General features: G+C 35.9%; 3 protein-coding genes and 1 pseudogene across 5 annotated transcripts; 2 read left to right on the top strand and 2 right to left on the bottom strand.

Annotated features, from left to right (window-relative positions):
• The first annotated feature begins 1,769 nt into the window (after window positions 1-1,769).
• LOC125203141 (Chaperone DnaJ-domain superfamily protein) lies at window positions 1,770-3,612 on the top strand. Of its 2 annotated transcripts, none has more exons than XM_048101433.2 (5): window positions 1,770-2,066; window positions 2,143-2,230; window positions 2,333-2,400; window positions 3,046-3,105; window positions 3,230-3,612. In XM_048101433.2, the coding sequence occupies exons 1-5, from the start codon at window positions 1,953-1,955 to the stop codon at window positions 3,386-3,388; spliced, it is 489 nt and encodes a 162-aa protein (XP_047957390.1). In that variant the 5' UTR covers window positions 1,770-1,952; the 3' UTR covers window positions 3,389-3,612. The 2 variants fall into 2 exon arrangements, with proteins under 2 accessions (XP_047957390.1, XP_047957389.1); XM_048101432.2 differs by having other exon boundaries at window positions 1,774-2,066; window positions 3,227-3,612.
• A 7,584-nt stretch (window positions 3,613-11,196) lies between these two features.
• Window positions 11,197-13,816, bottom strand: LOC125205016 (transcription factor CSA-like). Of its 2 annotated transcripts, XM_048103806.2 has the most exons (3): window positions 13,668-13,803; window positions 11,564-11,986; window positions 11,197-11,477 (listed from the first exon to the last, which is right to left on the bottom strand). In XM_048103806.2, exons 2-3 carry the CDS (start codon window positions 11,892-11,894, stop codon window positions 11,356-11,358), a joined length of 453 nt encoding a protein of 150 aa, XP_047959763.1. In that variant the 5' UTR covers window positions 11,895-11,986; window positions 13,668-13,803; the 3' UTR covers window positions 11,197-11,355. The 2 variants fall into 2 exon arrangements, 1 of the variants encoding a protein (XP_047959763.1); XR_016132507.1 differs by lacking the exons at window positions 11,197-11,477; window positions 11,564-11,986 and adding an exon at window positions 12,537-13,534 and having other exon boundaries at window positions 13,668-13,816.
• Window positions 13,817-18,401: 4,585 nt separating this feature from the next.
• Window positions 18,402-22,313, bottom strand: LOC125206228 (putative protein disulfide-isomerase A6; annotated as a pseudogene).
• A 477-nt stretch (window positions 22,314-22,790) lies between these two features.
• LOC125206227 (protein ULTRAPETALA 1-like) lies at window positions 22,791-23,636 on the top strand. Its single transcript, XM_048105513.2, has 3 exons — window positions 22,791-22,968; window positions 23,080-23,389; window positions 23,468-23,636. Exons 1-3 carry the CDS (start codon window positions 22,791-22,793, stop codon window positions 23,634-23,636), a joined length of 657 nt encoding a protein of 218 aa, XP_047961470.2.
• The last annotated feature ends 1,145 nt before the right edge of the window (window positions 23,637-24,781 follow it).

Here is a 24,781-nt window from a genome sequence, read left to right as displayed (position 1 = left end):
AAGTTATTTGTGCATATTTCTTACTTGTACATATGTATTATGCATATGGGTGAAGTTGGAATATTATTCATATATAATAATATATTGAATAATCATATCTCCTAGTTAATTTATTAGATGCATGATTATGGAGTATTATATTTGCATATTTGTTTTCTATAATTACATAGATTAGTTATTGACTTTTAAAAAAAATAGTGGATCCTATAATTGTTTGTGTTATAATAATTTTGATTTGCTTAATTATAGAGATTAGTTGTCAATCATTTATCTCTATCAAATATAGTTCCATAAATATAGTGATTGATTAGTTATTTATATATATATAATATGTATATGAGTATGAAGATTGATTGGATGTATATATGTATTTGTATGTTTTTATGATAATCATAGATTTTATTAATAAAATTATACAAAAATAATCAATTAATTCAATCACTCAACCTAAATCAAAATTTATAACAAATTTATTTTCATAATTACATTTATTTTGCATAATCATAGGGAGTAGGTTTTTTTATAGATTTATCTCCATTAAAAATAGTTTCATAATTATACTATTATGATTCCTAAATTTGGGGATTATATATAACATTTATGCGTGTATAATCTATAAATATAATACCCAAATTTTGTGGGAATATATAAAACTTCATGCTCAAAATCTTGATTCCTTATTTTGTGGTAATATGTATTTTTTACATCATTAGTACTACACTAACCCCCATCATTTTGAGGTGTTACTATATTAAATATATGCATGCACAATGATACATTTCAATCTTTACTCAGTTGGTTAGTGTAGCTGATTGGGAACCATTAGCACTTGGGTTTGACACCTTCTGATCAATTAATTTTTAATTAGTACAATTAAAATTTGAGCTTGGCCCAGCCCAGCCCAGCCCGGCCCACTTACTAACTGGGCCCGGGCTTGGGCTGGGCTCATTCTGTATTTCAAAACCCAGGCCCGGCCTGGACCGACACAAACATGGACCTGGGCCGGGCTGGGCTCAAACACTGGAGGGCCATACCGGGCCCGGCCCGGCCCAGCCCGCTTGACATCTCTAGCCATGACTAATTATCTAGGATTAAGTTGTATGGTTTAATCTTATGTACGATACATCTTTAATCATGAGATTTAATTTTGACAACCGAACACCCCTTAGAATTATACTCCCTCCGTCCCATAAAAATTGAGTTGTATTTTTTTTTAGTCCGTCCCAACAAAGTTGAGTCATTTCCTTTTTTTAACAAAAGACAAAATATCTAATCATTTTTTTTTATTCCATCATTTACTTTACTCTCTCTTATCTTTCTTACCTTTTTCATCTTTCTATTTATTTAATATAAATTCTTAACCTCCATATCCAAAAGTTTTGTCTCAACTTTTATGGGACGGAGAGAGTAAGTATTAACCTTATTGTAGTACTCCTTATGTACTTGAAAATTTGTCACTTATTTTCATTTTCTTCAATTCCTACATTTCACTAACTTATTTTACTTATATTTTATTATAAAATTAATATATATAAATAAGACTTTCGTATCACTAACTTTTTAAATCCATTTTCTATTATATTTTTTAAAATTGAATCTGATTAAATAGTGACAAATTACACGGAACGGAGGGAGCATTAATAATCCAGTGGCAACGCTAGTAATTCCACCAAATCCCAGACCCAAATCCAAGCGCTTCCCAGAAAATATCTTCTCTTCTCGAACCTTCGCACTTGCTTGACTTCTCACCCTTTTTTTTTAATCTCCGCAGAAGAAGATATTTTTCATCTCCGGTTGTACTTGCACCCCTCTTTATAATGAAATATTCGCTGCGTCGTTTCCCCCTATTCCGGTCGATGCTCTAGAGTTCGCCGCCGTCACTAAATGCTCTCCCACTAATCTTCTGACGAAGATCAAATTAATCGGAAAGTTGAAGCTAATCAATTTCTGGTATGGATCGGGAAGGAGGATCCGCAGCCGGCGCTTATTGCTTCTACACCGTTCTCGGCGTTCGCAATGATGCCTCCTTCTCCGATATCCGCTCCGCCTACCGCAAGCTCGCACTCGTAATTTCTTCTACCAATTTTCTCTATTTCAATTTTGGAATTCTTATAATTCAGATTCTCTCTCTTCTCTATCCAGAAATGGCATCCGGACCGGTGGGCGAAGAATCCATCCGCCGCGGGAGAAGCAAAGCGCCGCTTCCAGAAAATACAAGAAGCCTATGCTGGTAAATTTTAGAATCGCGCTATGTTTACACACACAGTATTTCCGAATTTGTCTAAGAATTTTTCTGTTTGTGTGAAATAAATGATTGAATATGGGGGTCCAGTATTGTCTGATAAGGGGAAGAGGTCAATGTACGATGCGGGATTTCTCGATCTGCTCGAGGAAGACGAGGTGCGTCCGCATTTTCCGCTATGCCTTACACACCACCTCCACTTAAAAAAAAATTAATATTATTTGAGATTTGATAGAGATTTGTTCCCTTTGTTCATTTTTGGTGGATGAATCATGACTGAATGAGTGGTTGATTTTAATTTGATCATTGATTTTCGTATAAATTTCTCTTTTTGTCTGGTTTCATGTTGTGAATTGTATGTGTGGGGTACCTGTGTATCTTCTTCACAAATGTTTGATGACATGGTTAGCTTAGCAGAAGTGGACTAGGAAATTTTGCGAGGAATATGAATGATGTCTCATACTCCATAAGCTTGCCTCATGGTATTTTTTTTTTCTGTTTGTTTGATTTGTTATCATTAAAAGAAATCATAAGTAAAGGTATACCTGGCTCTATTTTGAATTTGCGTAGATGAATTTGAGTTCAAACAAATTACTACTAAAAGAATGCCAGAGTTGTATGATTAATTTTGTTTTATTTTCATTTATAGAATTCAAACTTGGTCTTAAATTAGATTACAGAATCATCTTTTCAGATATCAAATTCTTAGTCTTTAATGCAAATGTAAAACTATTCTTTTTGTAAACATTATAATTGCAGTTGGGGAATAATGTGGTGCCAATCTGAACTTTTGTTGAAAACAGGGGATGGGTGATTTCCTCCATGATCTGGTGAACATGATGGAGCAGAATGTTGGGGCTGAGGTATGAGATTAACATTTCATTTCATTAGAGTATTAGTATATTCACTAAAACATTGAAACACCAGTCATTCAAACATTGAAAAGAACACATTTTGAATGGGTAATTATATTATGGTGTGAAGAAGGAGGAGAGCTTAGAGGATTTGCAGAAGACATTTGTGGACTTGTTCGGTGATGATCTGGTGGATATGATAAACGAGAGCAGCTATCCTGGCGGTGAGCAAGATGGGTTGCGGCACCGGGAGCAACACAAAGGAGTAGCCAAGCGCACCGCCCGTGCGTAAGACTAGGTGGTTTCAGCAAAGGTGTTGTGCCACCATCCTCCCTTTTCCTCTGGTTGTAATACTATTCATGCCATTATGTAAAGTTAGGTGGGGGGGGGGGGGGAGGGAGTTAGGATTTTATTTGGAGGGTAGATTGATTGCATGTTAGTTTGGTAACTGCTGCTCAACTTTCAAGACTAAAGCTTTTTGGCTGATGCGTAATAAACTTAATTCTCTCCTTTTAACTTTGGATACTACTTATTCTACTTTGCTATCTTTCGTTATGTTGGTTTTTTTTCTTTTAAAGAGGTATTATGTTCATAAAAATGAACAGGTGATACATTGCCATCTCTAAATCGTGATCCAAGACCAATAGTACAGAAAATCTAGACTATTGTGGATTTTGATCGATAATATCGCCTTCCACATTTTTTTGATTTAAATGGTACAGTTTTATTATGTCATGACAAGTACTAGCAACTATAACTACTATTACGTCGTGTCTTAAAATGAAATACTCCCTCCATCCCAAATACTTCCTCCCTCCAATAAAAAAAAAATATTTTTCATTTTGGAATGGAGGGAGTACTGTTTATAAACATGTAAAAGAAGTACTCTATACCTCATTGCATAAAAAGGGTTGAAACCCAATCCGAAGGGCCATGAAGAGTGTTCAATCAGGTACGCAGTGGCCTGTTAAAAGGGCGGGTTGTTAATCCACTGCTAGAAGTCCACCTCTTAAGGCCTTATACTTTGCTTGAGAGATGTTGCAACTGCACGACAGTAGTGGGAACCGATCCCTCCGGAACTGCGCTGCCACTGCGGGCAAAAGTACTTTCTTAGTCCACCAATACATGAGGATTTTGACCTGACACGATTTTTAAGAAATGTAGTACTACATAGTTGGTTGAAACGGTTAGTGGAATATCGATCCTACTTTTATGGAGTATATTAGTTTTTATAATTATATGTAGGTAATTTAAAGTTAGTGAAATGCAAGGTCTATTACCAAAAGTAGGACTCTCTTCGTCCCATAATTAGATGGCACACTTGGGTAATGACACGAGATTTTAGGAGATGTTATTTTGTGTGTTGAGTGGAGAGACAAAATAGTATATTTATATTAATATGAGAAAAAACTTTTCCAAAAACGGAAATGTGACATCTTTTACATGACAAACTAAAAAGGAAAATGTGATATCTATTATGAGACGGAGGGAGTAGTAAACATCAAATGAGAAGTTTATTGATGGACGGACAAAAACGGTAAAATATGACGTTTATTGGTAGACGAAGGAAATACATTAAAAAAAGTAGTAGTCTACTGGAGTGATATTTTTACAATATCATAAAAATAAACATTTTTGGTATAACATTTTCATGCACACTTGTTAAAGTATAAGAAATATAGAAAGAAAAAGTGATTGTAATATTGTTGTCTCATTCTAAAAAATAAGTTACTATAGAAAGAATATCTATTTTTATGGGACAAATATGAATAATATAATAAATTAAGGTTAAGAAAGTTGATTAAAATCACAAGACGAAATACTTGGGGCGAAGGAAAAGACATTAGTTTTTCTATAGTAAATGCAAACTTATTTACCACCACATATATGAAATAAAATAACTTTCAAAGATTTTAGTCGAATTGGGAGACCGAAAAGAGAATACTTGGCATTTACAAAGTGAAATAGAAGTGGGTGTCCAAACTTCCTTTGCAATGGGACTGTTGAGCGATCAAGTGAACAACTTTTGAGGTGAAGATGTGTAACAGTTGGTTTGTGCCGCCGATTCTCAACCTTGCATTTTGAATTTTGTCTGTGTGTTTGTTGTTGCACATGTTTCTTAGGCTTTGTTGTTGGCTGGTGTTGACTCTTCTTTATCTTTCGTTAGGTTGGGATGGTGTTAGGTTGCTATTTTTTCTGTTTTGATCATTTGTGGTGTAGCTTTTGACCGATTGTCTTGAACCTTTGCTCGCTTTTTACCGGCTCGAGCCTTTTTCATTAATTAAAAATATATATTGAAAAAAATATCCGATTACTATTATTTATGTGTCCTTGTTTCACCGAGACTTATTCTTTTTGGGATATTTCAATCTTAGGGTCCATTCGGTACACGGAATTGGAATTGAATTGGAACTAGAATTCCACGAAATTGAATTTGAAAAGAATTGAATTATAATTCAATTTACAAATCCTTTGTTCGGTAAAATGATACTCCCTCTGTCCCGCTTTAGGAGTCACGGTTGAGTCGAGCACATGTTTTAAGAAAGTGCTTGAGCGTGTAACAAATAAATATGGTAGTGGATGTTGGAACCCACTTTTAATTGAGTGTGTAAAAAATAAATGTTGTAGTGGATGTTGGAACCCACTTTTAACACTTGTTTACTTACTTTGTAGACATTTTTTATTAGTTTATCCCAACCGGGACTCCTAAAGCGGGATAGAGGGAGTAATTGATAAGAAATTGATTCAAAAAAATTATGTAGTGTGCGTAGGGTGGCAAATCGTGCGTGTCAGGTCGTTATCGTGTCGACACGATAACGACACGAACACGATAACAACAAACACGAACACGGCCCGTTAAGAAAACCCCAAACACGAATACGAACACGACCCGCTACCCTTAAACACGAACACAACACAAATCCATTAACGACACGAACCACTTTGGGTCAACACGACACGATAACAACACATATTGGAAAGTGATTAAATATTTAAATGATTTAAATGAGATATGACCGTATGAGACTATGAGAACCAATTTAATAAGTATTAAAAAATAAAAATAATAAGAATTAATAATATTGAAATATTATTTATTAATGGATAACACGAACCCGACACGAACATTGTTAACGGATAACACGAATCCGACACGAACACGACACGATATTTTCGTGTCCTTAACGGGTCGACCCAATAAGGATACGAATCCAATAAGCTCTAACCCAAACTCATTAATTTTGTGCTGGTTCGTGTCGTGTCAAAAATTGCCAGCCCTAAGTGTGCGTTTGTGTGTGTGTCTGTGACGGTATTGTGTTATGTGTGGGGGCTGCGTGTGTGTCGTGTGTGCGCTGATACTGTCGGATTTTGCACTATTTTAAGGCCTTTATTTGGTCCATTTTTAAAGTCAAAATCACAATTCATGTCCATTTTTTGCATTTTTTTTATCCATTTGGTATTTTTACGTGTTTTGTGAGAAATGTGCATATTTGAATCTAAAAAACCAGCAAAAAATCGAAGTTGAAAATCTAGAGCATTCGAGACGCCCAACGGTCCGCTGCAAGACATACAACGACCGATGGAACCCAATGACCGCTGCACAAGTAGTGGTCCGCTCGAGGGAAAGTTGTGTTGAAATAAAGAAGACACCCAACGACCACTGGGGAGTGCGCATCGACCACTCCAAGAGTTTCCGAAACTACGGGATTATTCGCAGCGACCGCTGCAACACAGTGTAGCAACCGCTATCCAAAAGGCAGAGGCTACGTATCAACGCGCAGTGACCACTGGCCAAGGTGCAGCGGCCCGCTGCGAAAACGCGGCGCACAGAATTGACCTACTTTCTCTCCAAGATTTACCAAACTTAGTCATCTTTTACCTTATTTTCTACTACTCGAAATTTCCTCTATAAATACCCCTCAAACCTCTTCATTAAGGATCTTCTTTTTGCCATATAATTCTAGAGCAACAATTTGAGAGTTCTTCATTGTGCAAGAGGTTGAAGAAAGAATCAAGAGAAGATCAAGGCTACAAGGATTCTACCTTTGAGTTTTATAGCTTTAGTTCTTATATTGACTTTGTTTTCTCTTCATTCTATGTTTTTAGATTATTCAATTATGTGTAACTAAATTCATAGGATGCTAGGGATGTGTTAGTAACGACTTTGGTTATACTTGTAACACCCCCTACCAGGCGTCTGCAGGCCGAATATGTAATGCCACCCGTCAAGTATGAAAAATTTAATATTTTCATTTTCTGAACCATTCAAAACCAAATATTTAGATCATTATTTAATATTTACAATTATAGCGGAAATAACTTAGTACTCCCTCCGTCCCATAAAAGTTGAGACAAAACTTTTGGGCACGGAGATTAAGAATTTATATTAAATAAATAGGAGAGATGAAAAAAGTAGGAAAGATAAGAGAGAGTAAAGTAAATGATGGAATAAAGTAAGAATGATTGGATGTTTTGTCTTTTGTTAAAAAAGGAAATGACTCAACTTTTATGAGACGGACTAAAAAGGAATACGACTCAACTTTTATGGGACGGAGGGAGTACAAAATTTAGTATTAACATGCCGCAACTAACAATTCGAAAGATCTATCACTATATAGCTAAGTGACCCGCCAAGGATACAACGCCGAGACAGACATGAAGAAACATCAACTGGTACTCTCCAGTGCCGACTATCCTGTAGAATACTCAACACTTTAGCCAAGAATTCTCTTAAAGCAAAATCATACAACTTAAAATTCTAAAAATTCTTATTATTGTTTTTTTTTACCAATTATTACCACAACTATCATATTATTAATGTCTTATTCATTTTTTAGCAGGCAACATCTCCCTTATAACCAACATGTTCCCAAAATCCAGCAATAGACGATATCAATCGCAGAACATATCAATAGGTATCTACATTTACATAGTATCCAGTATTCCACATGATAAGCATATACCAACACACATCACATACTAGCACATATAGCACATATACAGTTCAATCATATTTTCACATATCCAGACATATATAGCCCCATTTAGTGCTTAGTGATAGACTAGGGTACGCGAACCAGATCAGAATCAGAATCAGATGCTAAGCGGATTTTGTCCTCGAGAGGACTCCGCATACACAGATAATCAGATCATCCATGAGGGTGTATTTCAGAGATGACAGAGATCAGACAGATCAGATGACAGATAACAGACGATCCTCGCTTCGGTTATCCACAAGACGAGTGATCACAGATAATGCAGCAATGTTGTCCTATGGCATGCCAATTGTACCCACAGAATACACAAGCACGGGGCATAAACACAGTCAAATATACTCTTCTCATTTCCTATACTTATTCCCAATAATTTCAACATAACACATCAGCAACTTTGTCAGGCCATATCGTATCGAATGAACAGATTAAATTCCAACTCTCTCCATATCCTCATATATCCAAAATTCACATCATAAAAGACGTATACAGATAAGAGATCGTATCATTGATTAGCACACAACATTATGCATGCAATCACTTAGACTCAATTAAGGAAGTAAGACCTATTAGAGAATATGACACCTTATGACCCAAAGTAGTCAACCAAGTAGGGACATGACATAAACTCATATTCTTCCCTTTCCATATTTCATTTCCAAATCATTCTATAATTCATCTCATTCTCATAGTTTACCTCATACGTCTCTTATTCTATAATTAATCATAATTCATCGAGTTCACAAGTCACATATATAATCTCATAAGGACATTTAATTATCACATAAAAACACATAAGAGAATAACGCCTTAAGTGCTGAGCATGCTACCTGGCATGCTTACGAGTATAAGCTCTTTTATCATATTTACGTTCCAGTCATTTCACACCCTTTTTCTCTTTCGATCCTTTTCTTCCCTTCCGACCACCGCTGAGAAGCCTCTCCCTTTATTTACTAATCACATGCAACTCATATTAATCTCATGACCATTCATTAATTCTATAAACTCTATTATAACTTTATTTCTCTACTTTGTCTCATTTTTTTCATAATCTTCAACTTCAGATTCTACCTTTCTAATTATCAATAATAGATAACTCTCTTTATACCCCATTATCATCCATCCTTAAGTATGCATTAACACTTTAACCCTATTTATCCAATCTTTTTCCCCTCTTTGAAGAAACTAGTACTATTCACATAGTACCATTCACAACTTATTTCCACGTATATTTTAAATTCAGTCTAATACCACTTGACTATAATAAATTCTAAGATTAATTATACATATTCTGTATACCATAACATATATCAATCCATACCTTTTCATATCATTTAATTAACATTTTATCAAAACCAATCTTATTTAGTAAATTCTCAATAATTTACATTAACATCAATATTCATTCTAAATCATATTTTCATGATCAAGTCATCTAAATAAACTCACTAACCTCACAACTCAGTTTCCCCTTAATCTCGATCATTTTATCAAATACTAGATTATGCTTCAATCATCAATTTTAGTCTCATTTCCATGCTTAATCCATCCATATAATCACTAGGTTTATTCATCAGTCACTATTATATTCAATCATCAACCAAGAATCCTTAGACTTCATTGTTCTAATTAATATTAGTGTAAAGACTAAAATTGGTCCTGAACATATGGTCATTTTACGTTTTTAGTCCTAAAAATTAACTTTTGGATTTTTTGGTCCTGAACATATGGAAATTTGATCATTTTTGTCCTCCGTCAACATTTCCGTTAAAAACTAACGGTCAACGGATTTAATCCCGATTTTGACGAAATTAAACTTTTAATTCTAATTTTTTACTCCATATTAATTTCCTAATTTTTTTATAAATATTCTTTTAAAATTAGAATTAAATAATATGTTTAGGATTCATCTTTCATCTTCTTCCTTCCTCTTCCTCTCGAACCCTATGGAGCGATCGACTCTTTCTCATAAAACCGATTGCCGCCAAAAACCTACTCTCTCTAGAAAGCGAAAAGGAGGATTATTTCAAGACTAAAGGTCCTTTTTGGTCCTTAACATATGGAGATTTTTTGATTTTGGTCCAAAACCTTATCTTTTGAATTATTTGGTCCCTCACAAATAAAAACGGGCCACGTTTAGTCCGAACTGGATGGAAATGGTTAAATTTAACGTTCAACGAATATTAATTTAATTTTGACCAGATTAAGTTAATAATTAAGTTAAGAATTAAGTTAATATTAAATTTATATTAAGTTAAGTATTACACCGGACGGTCCCCTCTCCTCCGCCGCCGGAGCCGGTCCTCTCCCCTCTACCGTCGGAGCCAGTCCCCTCTCCTCCGCCACCATCTCCGCCGTCTCCATACGGTATCAACCACCAGCTCATCTCTCTCTTCTTCCCTTCCACCGCGAAGCACGTCCGCAGCGCGTCGTAGATCGACACCGGCAAATGACCCATCCCTGCGCCACCTCGATTTTCCTGAAAACGACCTCGGCCCTTCGGCTGGAGAGGCTGCGGTTGGTCTTCTTCTTCTTCTTATTCTTGGATTTGACTCTGACTTGGCCGATGTAGGTTACTTTGGGGGAGAGGGCTCGGGGTTGTCGAGGCGTTTCTTGGGGAGGAAAGGGGAGGCCTTGTTAGGGCGGAGGCGGTGGCCGGGGCTGAGAATTGATTCGGAGAGTTTCATGGAGGAGGAAGAGGAGAGGCAGATGAAGAGCTCGCTGGTGTTTTTGCGGAAATGGGCTCTCTCTCTCTCTCTCTTTCTCTCTCCATTTCCTACTACTAATTATTGTTTGTTACTCTGTTAATTTTGCTGGAAGAGGAGGGAGATTGAGCTGGTGGTTGACACTGTATGGCGGCAGCGGAGATGGTGGCGGAGGTGAGGGGACCGGCTCCGGCGGCGGAGAGGAGAGGACCGGCTCCGACGGCAGAGGAGAGGGGACCGGCCGGTGTAATTCTTAACTTAATATTAACTTAATTATTAACTTAATCCGGTCAAAATTCAATTAAAATTCATTGACCGTTAAATTTAACCATTTTCATCCAGTTCGGACTAAATGTGACCCGTTTTTATTTGTGAGGGACCAAATAATTCAAAAGATAAGATTTTGGACCAAAATAAAAAAATCTCCATATGTTAAGGACCAAAAAGGACCTTTAGTCTTATTTCAAAACAGATCCAATTCCAAATAATGAAACTAACCCCAAAAGAATTAAAAAATAGCCCCAAATTGTTTCTCTCTAGAGGAAACAAGCGTGCAATCATCACCATTTGTTTCCGTACATTCTGTGCGCCGCCATCAGCCCCTCCTCCTCCTCCTCCGTGAACGCCCGCCGGTTTATCCTCGGGTCCAGCTGGTTGAACCACCGCAGCCTGCAGCTTTTCCCTTTTCCAAATCACAATACAAAAATTCAATTAATTTTGAATTTAATTTTAATGCTATACTTGTTATAAAAGAATTGATTAATTTACCGGATCTTCCGTCCAATTTCTCGGCGATGAGATTCCAATTTTGGGGGCCGTAGAGGGCGACGAGCTCCTTCGGTTTGGTGTCTTCCGCGGGGCGCCAATGGCCTCTGGCGCAGAGCTTGGCCTTGCCGCTGCCGTGGGAATGCATGTCGGAGGAGTCCTGATCGTCGGATTCAACAGCGGCGCTGAGATCGATGAGATGATCATAGGAGGTGAAGCCCCAGTTTTCTGGTGCGGCATTGTTGTGGGCGATGGAGAGAAAAGGCATTGGAGAGGAAGGGGAGAGTGATGAGTAGAAATTGGATACGCCATATATAAAGCTACAGCTCTCCATATTTGAACAAAAAACGGAATTTTGTTTTGTGACATAAAAAAAGGCCAAGCTACAGCAATGTCCAGGATCATCTTTAACGAACGAAAATGGAGCTTCCGATGGAAGAAGGGGAGAGAAATTTTATGCAACAGAATTAAAAAAAGAATTAAAAATTTAATTTGGTCAAAATCGGCGTTGACCGTTAGTTTTTAACGGAATAGTTAGTACAGGACAAAAATGATCAAATTTCCATTTGTTCAGGACCAAAAAATCCAAAAGATAATGTTTAAGACTAAAAACATAAAATAACCATATATTTAGGACCAATTTTGGCATTTACTCCTAATATTACAAACCAAACCAAATAACTGTTGTATATTCTACTAAAATTACTTTGACTTATTTTCCAATCTAGTATCAATTTCCAACTTTGAATTCATCAAATAAAACCCATAGCAGTAACCACCACCCTGTTGGAATCTATGCCCGGTCAACGGACTTTGACCAATTATAATTTCAACGAGATATTTAATTTTGTGAAATTAAATAATATAGTGTCGATCTACGTTCGGAGTAGATGACCGTGGTATATTTATTTTCTCAAATCCGATTCCCGGTGAGTGAGAAATAATGGATTAAAGTTGTGCAAAATTGCAAACTTAATGAGCTATGAGAGAAGCTTAGGGAATAATTAAGAGAGTTAATTATCCCACATTAGAAGTTACAACCTTATTAAACTAGTATTTAATAAGAAGGATTATTACATGTAATAATTATAGTGGACTAAGATGGGCGGTAAGAGCCCACACGCGCGCGCCGCCCGCCCCGCCCCGAGCCCGTGCTCGTGCCCGTGTCCTTGTCCTTGGATCTTGGCAATTGGTCTTTGGGCTTGGTGCTTGGGCCTAGTTGCGGGCTTGGCCCAAGTCTAGTGGGTCTAGTTCTTTTTAGACCACCACCGTTTCCACGTCAGCGAGCCAAGCGGGATGCCACCTCGTCAGTATGACGCAGTAAGCCAACGTGGCTGACACGTGATAGTCCACGTCGTGAATGAATCTAGAAGCTTCTAGACTCAGCCTCTCTAGCTCAGAGCGTGTAATGGCTCGTAACGCCCGAACGTTACAGCTCGTAACTGACGACCGTTACGGTCTAGCATTAATGACGGCCATTATGGCCGTTGACCCCCTGCAGTGGACCGAGCCTATAAATTGGCTAGCCATTCCATGCATTCTACACACATCAAACACTAGAAAACATTCTGCATCATAAGCTCTCTCTCTCTGCATTGTTCTTCTGTCGAAGCTCTGCCCTCTCCTCCATCCAGTTCGCCGGAGCTTTGCTGATAGCGGTGCTGCTTCACCAGAGACGCAGCCGTTTTATCTTTGGGGATGAAACGTCAATCCGAAGAGCACTACCGGGGCGTATCTCGTCTTGCGGAAAGAGGCCTCCTCGACTCGGTTATTTCATGTTCTACAGTTTGTAGTTTCAATTTCCATTTGTAATTTTCGTTCAGTTCTTTTCTGTATTCCTTCTTGGGTTGTATTACGCCCGATTATCTCTTGTAACTCCCTAAAACCAACACACCCTTCATCATTCGGCCATCTCTAATTTACAGAGTTGGGATATTTAACTTCAAGTCATGCTTATTAACATCTCATGATCACCTATTAATCAATAAATCAAAGATTACATCACTCTTTAGACACCCAATCATGAGGACCGAATCCAAGCTCAACCAAACTCTATGATATGCCAATATATATATGCTTCAAAAATAACATAGATGGGGAGAGTTACCTCAAAACCCCCGATTTCACATTTTTCTTCGATTATTCGGCAAGAATTTGCAATTTAAAATAAATAACAGCTTATTCCTCTTCTTCTTGAAGTGGTCGGTTCCTTTCTTCTCCCAAAATGCCAAGCTACCTCAAAGATATTTTCTTTTCCTTTTATATATGTAAACTAGCTTCCACGATATATATGTGGTACTTAATTAAACACTTGGCAATATTTTAGTACTCCCTCCGTCCTGATAGTGGTCAATCCTCCCTAAGGTGTTAATCCTATTTGGTATACCCTACTAATAGATATTTGACAAGTGGAAAATACATATAGTCATACTTCCAACTAGATATATAAACAATGAAAATATTAAATTATATGGAAAGTTTCTTTAGATTCATATAAAATAAATACACTATATATGAAAGAGATATTCATTATTTTATTTATTTAAATAATTAATCATCATCACAATTATTGTAAAGTCATTTTATACGTAAACATACAAAAATGGTAGTTTTATATTAAAACATTATTTATTTTATTTTATTATGAAACCATGGAGATATTTTATGTATTAACTATTATGTTTAAGATGACCTAGACAATACTAATGAAAATTGATTAAATATTGAAATATATAGTAGTGTTAACATAAATACATAAAACGATAACGTTATCATTTTAGATTTTAGGTGATTACTTTTTTTTCTCTTTATTTATACGTACAAAAGTTTAGATAAATAAAACATGTAATTATAACTGCAAGTTTATTAGCGTTAAATATTTATAAATTAAATTAAAATATAAAGAATTATGAAGTGTATAAATTAAATTAATTATATGACTAATTATATAATGTAATTTTTGTTTAATATTTTCATTGCACATTGATTGTATGAATATTATATACGAGTGCGATGTTAAATTATAAAAATAGTTAAATAATAATAAGATGATCTAAAAATTAATACTATTACATTTTATCCTTTTCAATATGCAATCAAAAAATTCCATAAATAACACTTACATTTAAAATTATAAAAAACTAAAACTACTATAATAAAAGTGATAGTGATCCCCAATTAAAAAATTTAATCTTATCAAAGTTAATTGATAATAGTTAATTCATGAAATCTCACCATGGTTTCATAATAAAATAAAACAAATAATGTTATAATATAAAGCTACCATTTTTGTATATTTACGTATAAAATGACTTTAAAATAATTGTGATGATGATTAATTATTTAAATAAATAGAATAATGAATATTTTTTTAATATGTAGTGTATTTATTATACATGGAATCTGAATAAACTTTCCATATAATTTAATGTTTCCATTGTTTATATATCTAGTTGGAAACATGACTATATGTATTTTCCACTTGTCAAATCTCTATTAGTAGGGCATACCAAATAGGATTGACACCTTGGTGAGGATTGACCACTAAATTTTTACTTGTCCGTCCGTCCCACAAAAGATGTCACACTTTCCTTTTTAGTTTGTCCCACAAAAGATGTCACATTTCCTTTTTTGAAAAAAGTTCTCTCTCACATGAATATAAAAATTATATTTTCTCTCTCCATTTAACACACAAAACAAAACCTCCTAAAATCCCATGTCATCCCACAAGTGTGACATCTTTTATGGGACGGAGGGAGTAATACACTTGAGAGCTCATTCTCTAGAATTTTCTTTAGTTTCTAGACTAAATTAAATATTGAAGCCAACTCATGCCTAATTGATAGAAAATAAACAGGACTTTTGGTTTAGGCAACTAGGATTAGTTTTGTTTAAACTAATTACTACTAGTTTATTTCTATATTTAGTTCTTTAATTAGCTATAATTGATATTCTAATTTCTATTTACTCCATTTCACATACTAACGTAAATTCATACAATACATCATATTTTAGATTCATAAAAATTATTTCAAATACATTTTTCAATTATTACTCTTTTTGTAACGCCCCACTTTTTCAAACCCTAATTTTCGGGTTATAAAATTTTTGCGTTAAATGCCTTAAATGCTATGACATGTGGATTAATTGACGAGTGATTAATTACATGATGTCTTTGTGACCTAATTGTGTATGAGAGTTGAGATTGAGTTGAATAGTCAACTTGTTGAAAATATGACGTGGCTATTGAAAAGTCAAAGATGTGGAAAATATGACATGGCCGTTGAAAGGGTCAATGCGTTGAGAAAATGAAGTAAAAGTGAAGAAATGATTGATTTGGTGAATAATTGATGCGGAGTAATATAATTGTGGTGAATTATTTTCCTAAGGGATGAGTGAGAATTAAATAGGAGCATTATTTAATCATGTGGAATTTTCGATCCCTCCTATTATTATTTGGAGAAGGAATCATATTTTTCTTGGATTTAATTATTTGTTTGGGATAATTATCCAAATTAAATCCAAAGTCCGATTATTCTTTAATTCCACTTTGGGAATTTTCGAAACCCACCCCCATTCCCTTGAGATTTTCGAAAATCTCATATATTGGAGAAGAAGGAATTATTTACTATATTATTTGATCCCTTATTTATTCTCTTCCATGAATAAATATAAATATGCTAGAATATCTTACCATATCTTGCCAAATCTAAGAAGATCTTGCCATATCCTAATTAAATTAGGATGTGAAATTAAATCCCTTGGGAGAGAGGCATAAAAATCGCCTACTACTATTATTTGGGGAGGATTTTATTATTTTTTTGCTCCATGATATATTATTCTACTCCGTGAAATATTTGAATTTAAATCATAGGCTAATTAAATAGCCTAAATTTCGAATTCCTTGTTTTCCTCCACCAAATTAACGCCAACTAATATATTCAAATCTCTCCATATCTTTCCAAATCTTTATTTATTTAATTATTGGATTATATCTTGCACTCTATAAATAAGAGTGAGAACCCAAAACCCTAGCATCAGAACCCCCCCCCTCTACTTCACGTCGCTCTCTCCATCTCCCCATTCTCTCAATTTTTTCTTCTACTTTCTCCATTAATTCTTCATCTTTTGGAGAAGAATTGAAGCTGTTATTCAAGATTTTGTTGAAGAATCAAGATCCTACTTGTTTCTACCGTTTGTTTTTGCAAGAAAAGGTACTTCTATTATTAATCTTTTCTTCTCCTACCGATCAATCGGTGTTCTTGAGATTTCATGCATATAGATCGAGCGAAAAGGGGAAATTAATGGATGAATGGGATGCATATAAGTGTGTGTGTGAAAACGTGTGTGCGCGTGATCGTGTGTGTGTGTGTGCGCACGCCTCGGCGTGCGTGCATGTGTGCGGTGTGTGCGTGTGATGTGCGTGGTGAAACACTCATGCGTGACATATTTTGAGGATAAATTTGGAGTTGTTATTTGAATAAAAATGATATGATAATTGTACTTCGATTTTTGAATGATGATATTAAAGATTTATCGATGGGAAAAAGGGAAACGTGGGAACATGCATGATTTGAAATCAATGTTCGAAACTGATTTATGATACGCCTAATTTAAAGGTGATACTTCGCGCTCTCAGCGTGATAAACGAGGAGAAGAGAATACTTTCGAGCTAAGCCGATGAGGTGGGCTTTCTTTTAAAATAAGGATATTGTCCTAAACTGATATTGATGAGAATGAGATATGTGTTATCATGCCTTGATTTGTTTTGTCGTGCCTATCCCTCGTGGCTATGCTACTATTGATTTAATCGAATTCGGATCCTTGTAGAGCCGCAAACTCTACTTGGGTTAGTGTACACCAATGTTAGACCGAGTGTCAGCGTACGGGTTGGCCGGTCTAGTGACCTGTATTGCGGCCGCATTCCTTGTCATGTAGAATGAGGATATGGTAAATGTCGATGTGAAAAATGGTTGCGCGACCGTGATATTTGATAAAGAATATATTGTGGTGCCTCGGGTCTTTCTAAAGATAAAAACCCCGATGGACACTTGAAAATGGCATGATAACTATATTTGTGATAAAACTGTTTTCGGCAACGAGACCACTGAGTATGCTTATAGTACTCAGCCCTGCATGTGTTTTCCTTATGTGCAGGTTGAGGGTGACGAGCGGGCGGCGGTGTTGAGTAGGAAATAATAACATGATCTGTTGGAACTTTAAGTGTCGTTGTGTCTCCATACATAGCTTCACTTCTCTCTTGGTTGCTTCCGCTATATTATGAAAACTTGTGATCTATTGGTCGGGTTTAAATTCTTTTATTTCGTGGGAATATTTTGGATATGGAACAATTGGAATTATTTTGGAAACTTTGATAAGCATTTATTGCAATAGCCTTTTTGTTGGATTCCTTTGCTAAGGCATTATTCTTCTTCTACTTAATTGTTCATTAAATGCTCTGGTAAATTGCCTTTAAATGAGACCCTAGCCTATGATCTTCGTTGCATTTAAGTCTCCTAGTTAGCGATCGCCATTATTATTGTACCCTAGAATGGCGGGTCGTTACACTTTTTAATATCGATTCTATTCACCAAAAGTCCTGATCGTCGATTTCTTACATGAAACAGTACATTCCGTCTAGGGTAATTTTTGGGATGTTACAATACAATTGGTTTTCTATTTAATATCCGTTTTGTTTTTACTTCGTTTATTCCCTACGTTGTTCTATAATACTTCATGTTTGAGTGACACATTCGATGATGATTTAATATAACTTGGTACATAATCGTGAGAGGAGGTTGACAAGTTAGATCCACTTAGTAGACACTACAATTAGCTTCCCTTAAAACAACACTGTTAATTGAGAGTGGGGACTTTTCGAGGGTTTAAGAGCTTTTAGGAGCTATGGATCTAGGATAGACAATCATAGTGTTAGTAATCTACGCTTGTGCTGCATGGGCAAAATTTATGTGACTCGTTCTATTGAAGTATAAACTGTGCTAGTAGCATCCAACTGTATATCATGGAGAATTAGAAGAAAAATCAGTCGCAAAAAAGCATGTAGCAGAGATGTACCTTGGAAACTATGCGCTCCAATCGTAGGATTTCGCTCTTAGCGGCTTTCACATAGATCTTCCCATATCTACACAATGATAATAAGAGGGAAGAAAGTAATCATCCAAGTTTTAATATGAACAATCTAGAACAAAAGCATGTTTTAACATCACTACACTCTGATAACCTTGCAGTTGAACCCTTAAGCTTCCCAGCTTCTTCCTCTAACCGTATGAATACAATTTTTTTTTTCCTCATCTTTTGCACTCAAAAATTCGTTCACTAAGCTTCCAAGCTCCTCAATGATACCAGCGTATAGAGGAGATAAAGTAGATCAGTAACACAAACAGAAGTACACGTGATCAAAATCAGAAACTTAGTTACAGACTTTGGAGCTCAGTTTTCCTTTAGCATCTCGGCTTGTTCCTGATGTGAATCCGGGAAGCGCCAAACCAATAGAAGGAACGAAGGCATCCAATGAACCACACCGGAGCTGGGGTCCATTTCAAACATCAATATACCTATCAATATCGTGTCCAAATGCTATTCTAAGACCACCATTGTCTTTATCGTCAAAAGAGCTTCGCGTGAGTACCTTAAACGCCTCAATCGGAGCGCAGATGAGGAAGTTATGGTCGTTTTACAAAAGCCGCGCAGTCCAACAAAAAAAACGCCCGACCACATAAAGTTTGCCCGACTTGGTCAAGGAAAACGCCCGACCCGGTGCTAGTTGCATTTTTGAACTCTTTTTTTTTCTTTTTATTTTCTTTTGCTTATAAGAACAAGAACCAATGGCTCTTGATACCAAATAATGTGAATCTTAATGATTCAAGATACATATGTTTGCCCCGAACTTGCTCTTGTAAATATTTCAACAATCCAAACAAACCCAACAAAAAATGAAACAATAAAAATGGTAGAAAAGGAAGAGGATGAAGGTGTTATGATTTTTTTATTTTTTTTTGGTTTGACCACAGGTATACCGAACCCACCTTCGGCGGAATCCGACTAATCCTGCTCGACCGGGTTTGCGGATTAAGGCCCGGGTCAGGTGTTATGAAGGTGTTATGATTTAGATAGATGCTTGGAACCTATGGACCTTCTACAAAACAATGAAGACAACCCAAGACAACTTTCACCAAAGCAAAAATCTAATGGCTCCACAAAACTAGCAACACAAGAACTAGTTGCATACTGTAACATTTAATCTAAGTCCGGCAATAGATTAAGTGCAACAACAAGGTAAATCTTCAAAGATGAAGAAGGATGCTCAATTTGGAGACTTTGTTTGTTTACAAATGAGTTCAAAGCTAAATGGAAAAAACCCTAGACATGGGTATTTATACAAGAGGATAAAAGTGCTAAAAGAGAGAGAAAAAAAAGAGTTAAAAAATGCAACTCGCACAAAACGCCCGGGTCAGGCGTTTTCCTGGCCTAAGTCGGGCAAATTGTCTGTGGTCGTGCGTTTTTCTTGATGGACTGCGCGGCTTTTGTAAAACGATCAACACTTCCTCATCCGGGCTCCGATTGAGGCGTGTAAGGTACTCACACGAAGCTCTTTTGACGATGAAGACAATGGTGGTCTTAGAAGACCATTTGGACACGATATTGATAGGTATATTGATGTTTGAAACGGACCCCAGCTCCGGTGTGGTTCATTGGATGCCTTCGTTCCTTCTATTGGTTTGGCGCTTCCTGTATTCACATCAGTTCCGCACTTCTCATTAATGAAAGTAACAAAATCTTCTAAATCTCTCCCATCATCATAATCTTCATCAGCCTTGTTGTTCTTAGGGAAGAACTTCAATGTAGGAAAACTGCTAATACCATACCTGCTAGGCAGAAGATACTTCATAAGAAAACCGATGCCACATTACCATCCAAAGGGAAGTGCAGGATTCTCAGAAATCTAATGCGGACTTCTAGATACCACTGATGGCTCCAGGCCAGAATTTATAAGAAACAACTAGGTTTTTAATGAAGTAAACTACTGTGCTTTCTGCTCTTACTTTTCAGCAAGATCTTTGTGTGCATCAGCATCAAGAATAGCGATGACCACATCTTCCTCCAGATAAAATGCTGTTGCAACCTTTTCATAGATCTACACGTCCAATAGATATAGGTATCAATATCTTAATAAACTCTTCTAGAGTCATGATAGTGCAATTAACTAGGCATTACTGCACTTATAGGAGCAAGGCTCTTGCAATGACCACACCTAAAAAAGAAAAAAGCATCAAATTAGATGTATAAATTGGGCATACTAATCAATTTGGAAAATATGTCACAATACGAAGCCTTCTCAAGCTGCTTTTTCAGGGTCAATCAAATAACTCAAATTGCACGGACAACCACATCTCACATCACATTACAGTGTTCAAGAGAAAGCAACTCAAGTGCACTTACCAGGGTGCATAGAACTCAACTGGAACACCCTTCTTCTCATCATGTACAACCTCATGGAAGTTAGCAGGAGTCAGAACCACAACATTTGAAGGGGTGGAAGCAATCTTGACATTGGTACCTGACAAAAGAAAAGGTTGATTATCATCACTTACCTGGGCTACAAGTAAGTTAATAAGTAGAAACACTAAAAAGAGAGCATTACATTGTCCAATTCTCATCCATGATTTCATGAATAAAGTTCTTTCACAAAAACTGAAAGATTGGCATACACATACGTTTGTTGCTCAAAACGAGATTAGTTAGGCCACCAGAAATAAAATATGATAAACCTACACAGATAATTGTGGACGATAAATATGACATAACTAGAAATGCTTTACCTCCTTCACTGTTAACAAATTCAGCAAGGGTTTCAGCAGTCCTTGCACCTTCATACCTATTAAATGAAATTTTTGGCCATTAGATTTAGGCATGCTGTAGAAATGTTTTACCAGATACTTAATGTTCCACTTCAAGGAAAAAGACAAGAAGGAAATTTTGTTTGATAAGAGTATAACCCACTTTTTTGGTTCCAAGGAACCTTTATGGAACCATTGGATAGTGGGATACCCAGAAACCTATACTTGCTGCAAAGGCACTTATGCTCATCACAGTCGACCTACAATAGAACACATGCAGTTGTTGACATTAAGCAATTAAGACACATCTACTAAACGGACCCTCAAATGACCTTGATACTGTGATTTCCAAGATTGAAAGCATGGCATGCGAATTACTAAAGCATGAGAAATGAGTATCACATACCAAATTCAGTCCCAAACATTAACTGGAACAAAAGATGGGCTAACCTTTCCAATCAAAACAGATTTTGCCTTCTTGAAACCTTTACAATGAGTATTATTGGTAATTTAATTATACTCCCTTTGTTCTTGATTTATTGTCTCATTTTGACTCCGCATGAGTTAAAAAAATGTGAAAGAAAGTAGTGAAAAAAGTTATTGAAGTTTAGATCCCACTTTTTTAGCAAACTGTGGGATTCACAACCTAAAATGAAAAAAAATTAAATGAAACTTTAACTTGTGACGTTATTTCAAGAACAAATGGAGTACTATTAGTTTATTTTATAATATCCTTATACTCCAATTCATTTATTACATCTTCCCGTTGGAATGTAATATTACTCCACTATTGTTTAATTACTTGTATCACCTATGAAAAAGTCAACCACAATGAGATACAAATTCGCTGCATTGATGTTATATATAAACGGGTGCACCAGTAAGTCTTCAATCATCGATTCTATTCATTTTGAAAATTTAAGGTTAGTTTTTCTTTCCCACTTTATTTTTCTTCACCCTAAATTTCTTTAGGTTGTAGCACTCCGATGGACGAAATTAATTTCCTTTTTCTAATCTTCACCTATATATTGTGTGTGATCCCCTTACTGATTTCTTTTATTTTTTCAAGTTAGAGTATTTAATTTGTTAATCTTCACTATAAAGCTACGGCGATGTACTCCCTCCATTCCGCCTTATTAGAGGCGTTTCATTTTCTGCACGAGTTTGAACGAGTGCAAAATATGAAACGCCTCTAATAAGGCGGAACAAAGATAGTATTAATTACAGTACTATAAATTTGCTATTTAAATTCCACGCACACAAATATATATACATGTATGTATTTTGCCTTAATTTATTTATTTTCTGTGTCAAGTAGTTGTGCAATATTATTATGGTTGATTTTATTAACAACAATCTTGAATATATAGAGCATGTTTACCGAAGAAGAAATAGGCAATTTCCTTGGAGTGTTGCAAGTGACACCCCAATTTATAGAGATTGAATGTGGCAGCACCAATCCAAGATATGGTGACACAACAGGCAATCTTAGGGTTTTCAGTGATGGGAAAGTTAAGGTGGATTGCATTTGTCGTGCTGATTGCGATAAAGGTAAATTAGAGATTTTCAAATTAGAATATTGTATGTGCGGAATCCCAAACTATTTTTTTTATGTGTGTTGCCCTGTCCTAGCTAGCTAATTGCTAACTAGGGTGTGTGCAGTTAGAGTATTCCCGGCGGAGTTTGCAAAGCACGCCGGAAAAATAAACGCGCACGAGAAGTGGGATAGGCAGATATGGGTGTTTGGCAAGGATGGGACTAAAATAGGGCTATGGAGAACATGTTTGTTGAAGCATAACAAGCATACTTTCGTGAGGGGGGTGCGCCAACTCATCCATCGTGACGAGTTCATACGATGCTCCCAGTGTGACAAAGAGCGTAGGTTTAGTATGCTAACCAAGGACCATTGCAAGATCTATCATGACGCTCTTTTCAAACCAGATTGGACTTGTTCCGACATGCCAAATCATACGTACGTAATTAATCATATAAATTAAATATCGTGTGTACATTAATTAATTAATTAATTTGTGTATTGTGTTTATACTAGATTGAGTTGCAGTGTTGGTGAGGAGCGAGAATCTCGGAAAGTGAACAGAGGATGTCCCAGAGCTACAAAATGTGAGGGTTGCGAGCAATGTGTTTGTTTTGGTTGTGAGACGTGTCGATTTGAGACGTGTGCTTGTCAATCATGTATTGATTTTATAATCAATATCTGATATTTTTTGGTTTAGAGTGAGTATGTAAAATGTACTATTAATTCTATTAGACTCGCTCCTATGTTGTACTCTTAAAAAATAGTACTCCATTATTTTGTCACATCTGAATAATTTATGCGAATTTATACCCACATATATTAGAGAATGAAACTCAATAAATTACTGCATCATGTTTCTGAAATTACTGCAGACAATTTATTTTAATTTTTAATCGCAACAATTTTACATTACCTCAATATTATGTCCAGCTAAGGACAAGCCCCCGCTCCAGCGGGGGCTTAGCCGGTGCTGTACGCCATTTTACATAGGGGAGTAGTCGAGGCTGTGGGAGAGATAGGAATTAATTGGGGCAGTAGAGAAGAGAGAGTGTTGGGAGGGAGAAAGGAAGCAAAACTGGAACTCCGTAAAAATGGATTGGGAATTTGGGATTCATTTGATTGGGAATTCACTAGTAATAAATTTTAATAGTACATTTTCTTAATGTATGGAGTATTAGTTTTAAAAAGTGTGACGGAAAGTTATTATTATATTTTTATATTTTATTATTATTTCTTAAAATTTCAAGAAAAACAATTCTCAAAATTTTGCTTCATATGTAATAATATACTTATTGTATTCATTTCTTGTATTATAGTACTCCAGTAGTTTATTTGTATTATGTTATATATAAATTATTAATTTAATAATACTCCCTTTGTTTTTTATTTAGAGTCTCAATTTGATTCCGCATAAGTTAAAAAATGTGAAAGAAAGTAGTGAAAAAATTTATTGAAGTGTAGATCCCACTTTTTCAGTAAAGTGTGGGGATTCACTACCTAAAATGAAAAAAAAAGTGAATGAAACTTTAAATTGTGGACATTACAAAATAGCAAATTGAGACGTTATTTCAAGAACAAATGGAGTACTATTAGTTTATTTTATAATATCCTTATAATTCATATGTATTTATGTTCATATAAAAAAAACTACTCATAATATCTACTTCGAATATAATCTTGGATACGTCAGGATAAAGGCTAGCCTCTTTCGGTTTCCGCATATAACAAGGACGTGTTTTGCTACACTTTTATTAAATTTTAGCCCCGGCTTCTTTAAATTTCTAATTTTGTCACTGCACGTGCACACTCGCGCTCTGATTGTGCACT

Source organism: Salvia hispanica, chromosome 6 (assembly GCF_029641045.1).
Source record: "Salvia hispanica isolate PSC_SH4W2 chromosome 6, Shi_PSC_v1, whole genome shotgun sequence".
NCBI classification, from domain to species: Eukaryota; Viridiplantae; Streptophyta; class Magnoliopsida; order Lamiales; family Lamiaceae; genus Salvia; species Salvia hispanica.
Note: the sequence above shows the minus strand (reverse complement) of the source record. Positions and strands in the feature narration are given on the sequence as shown.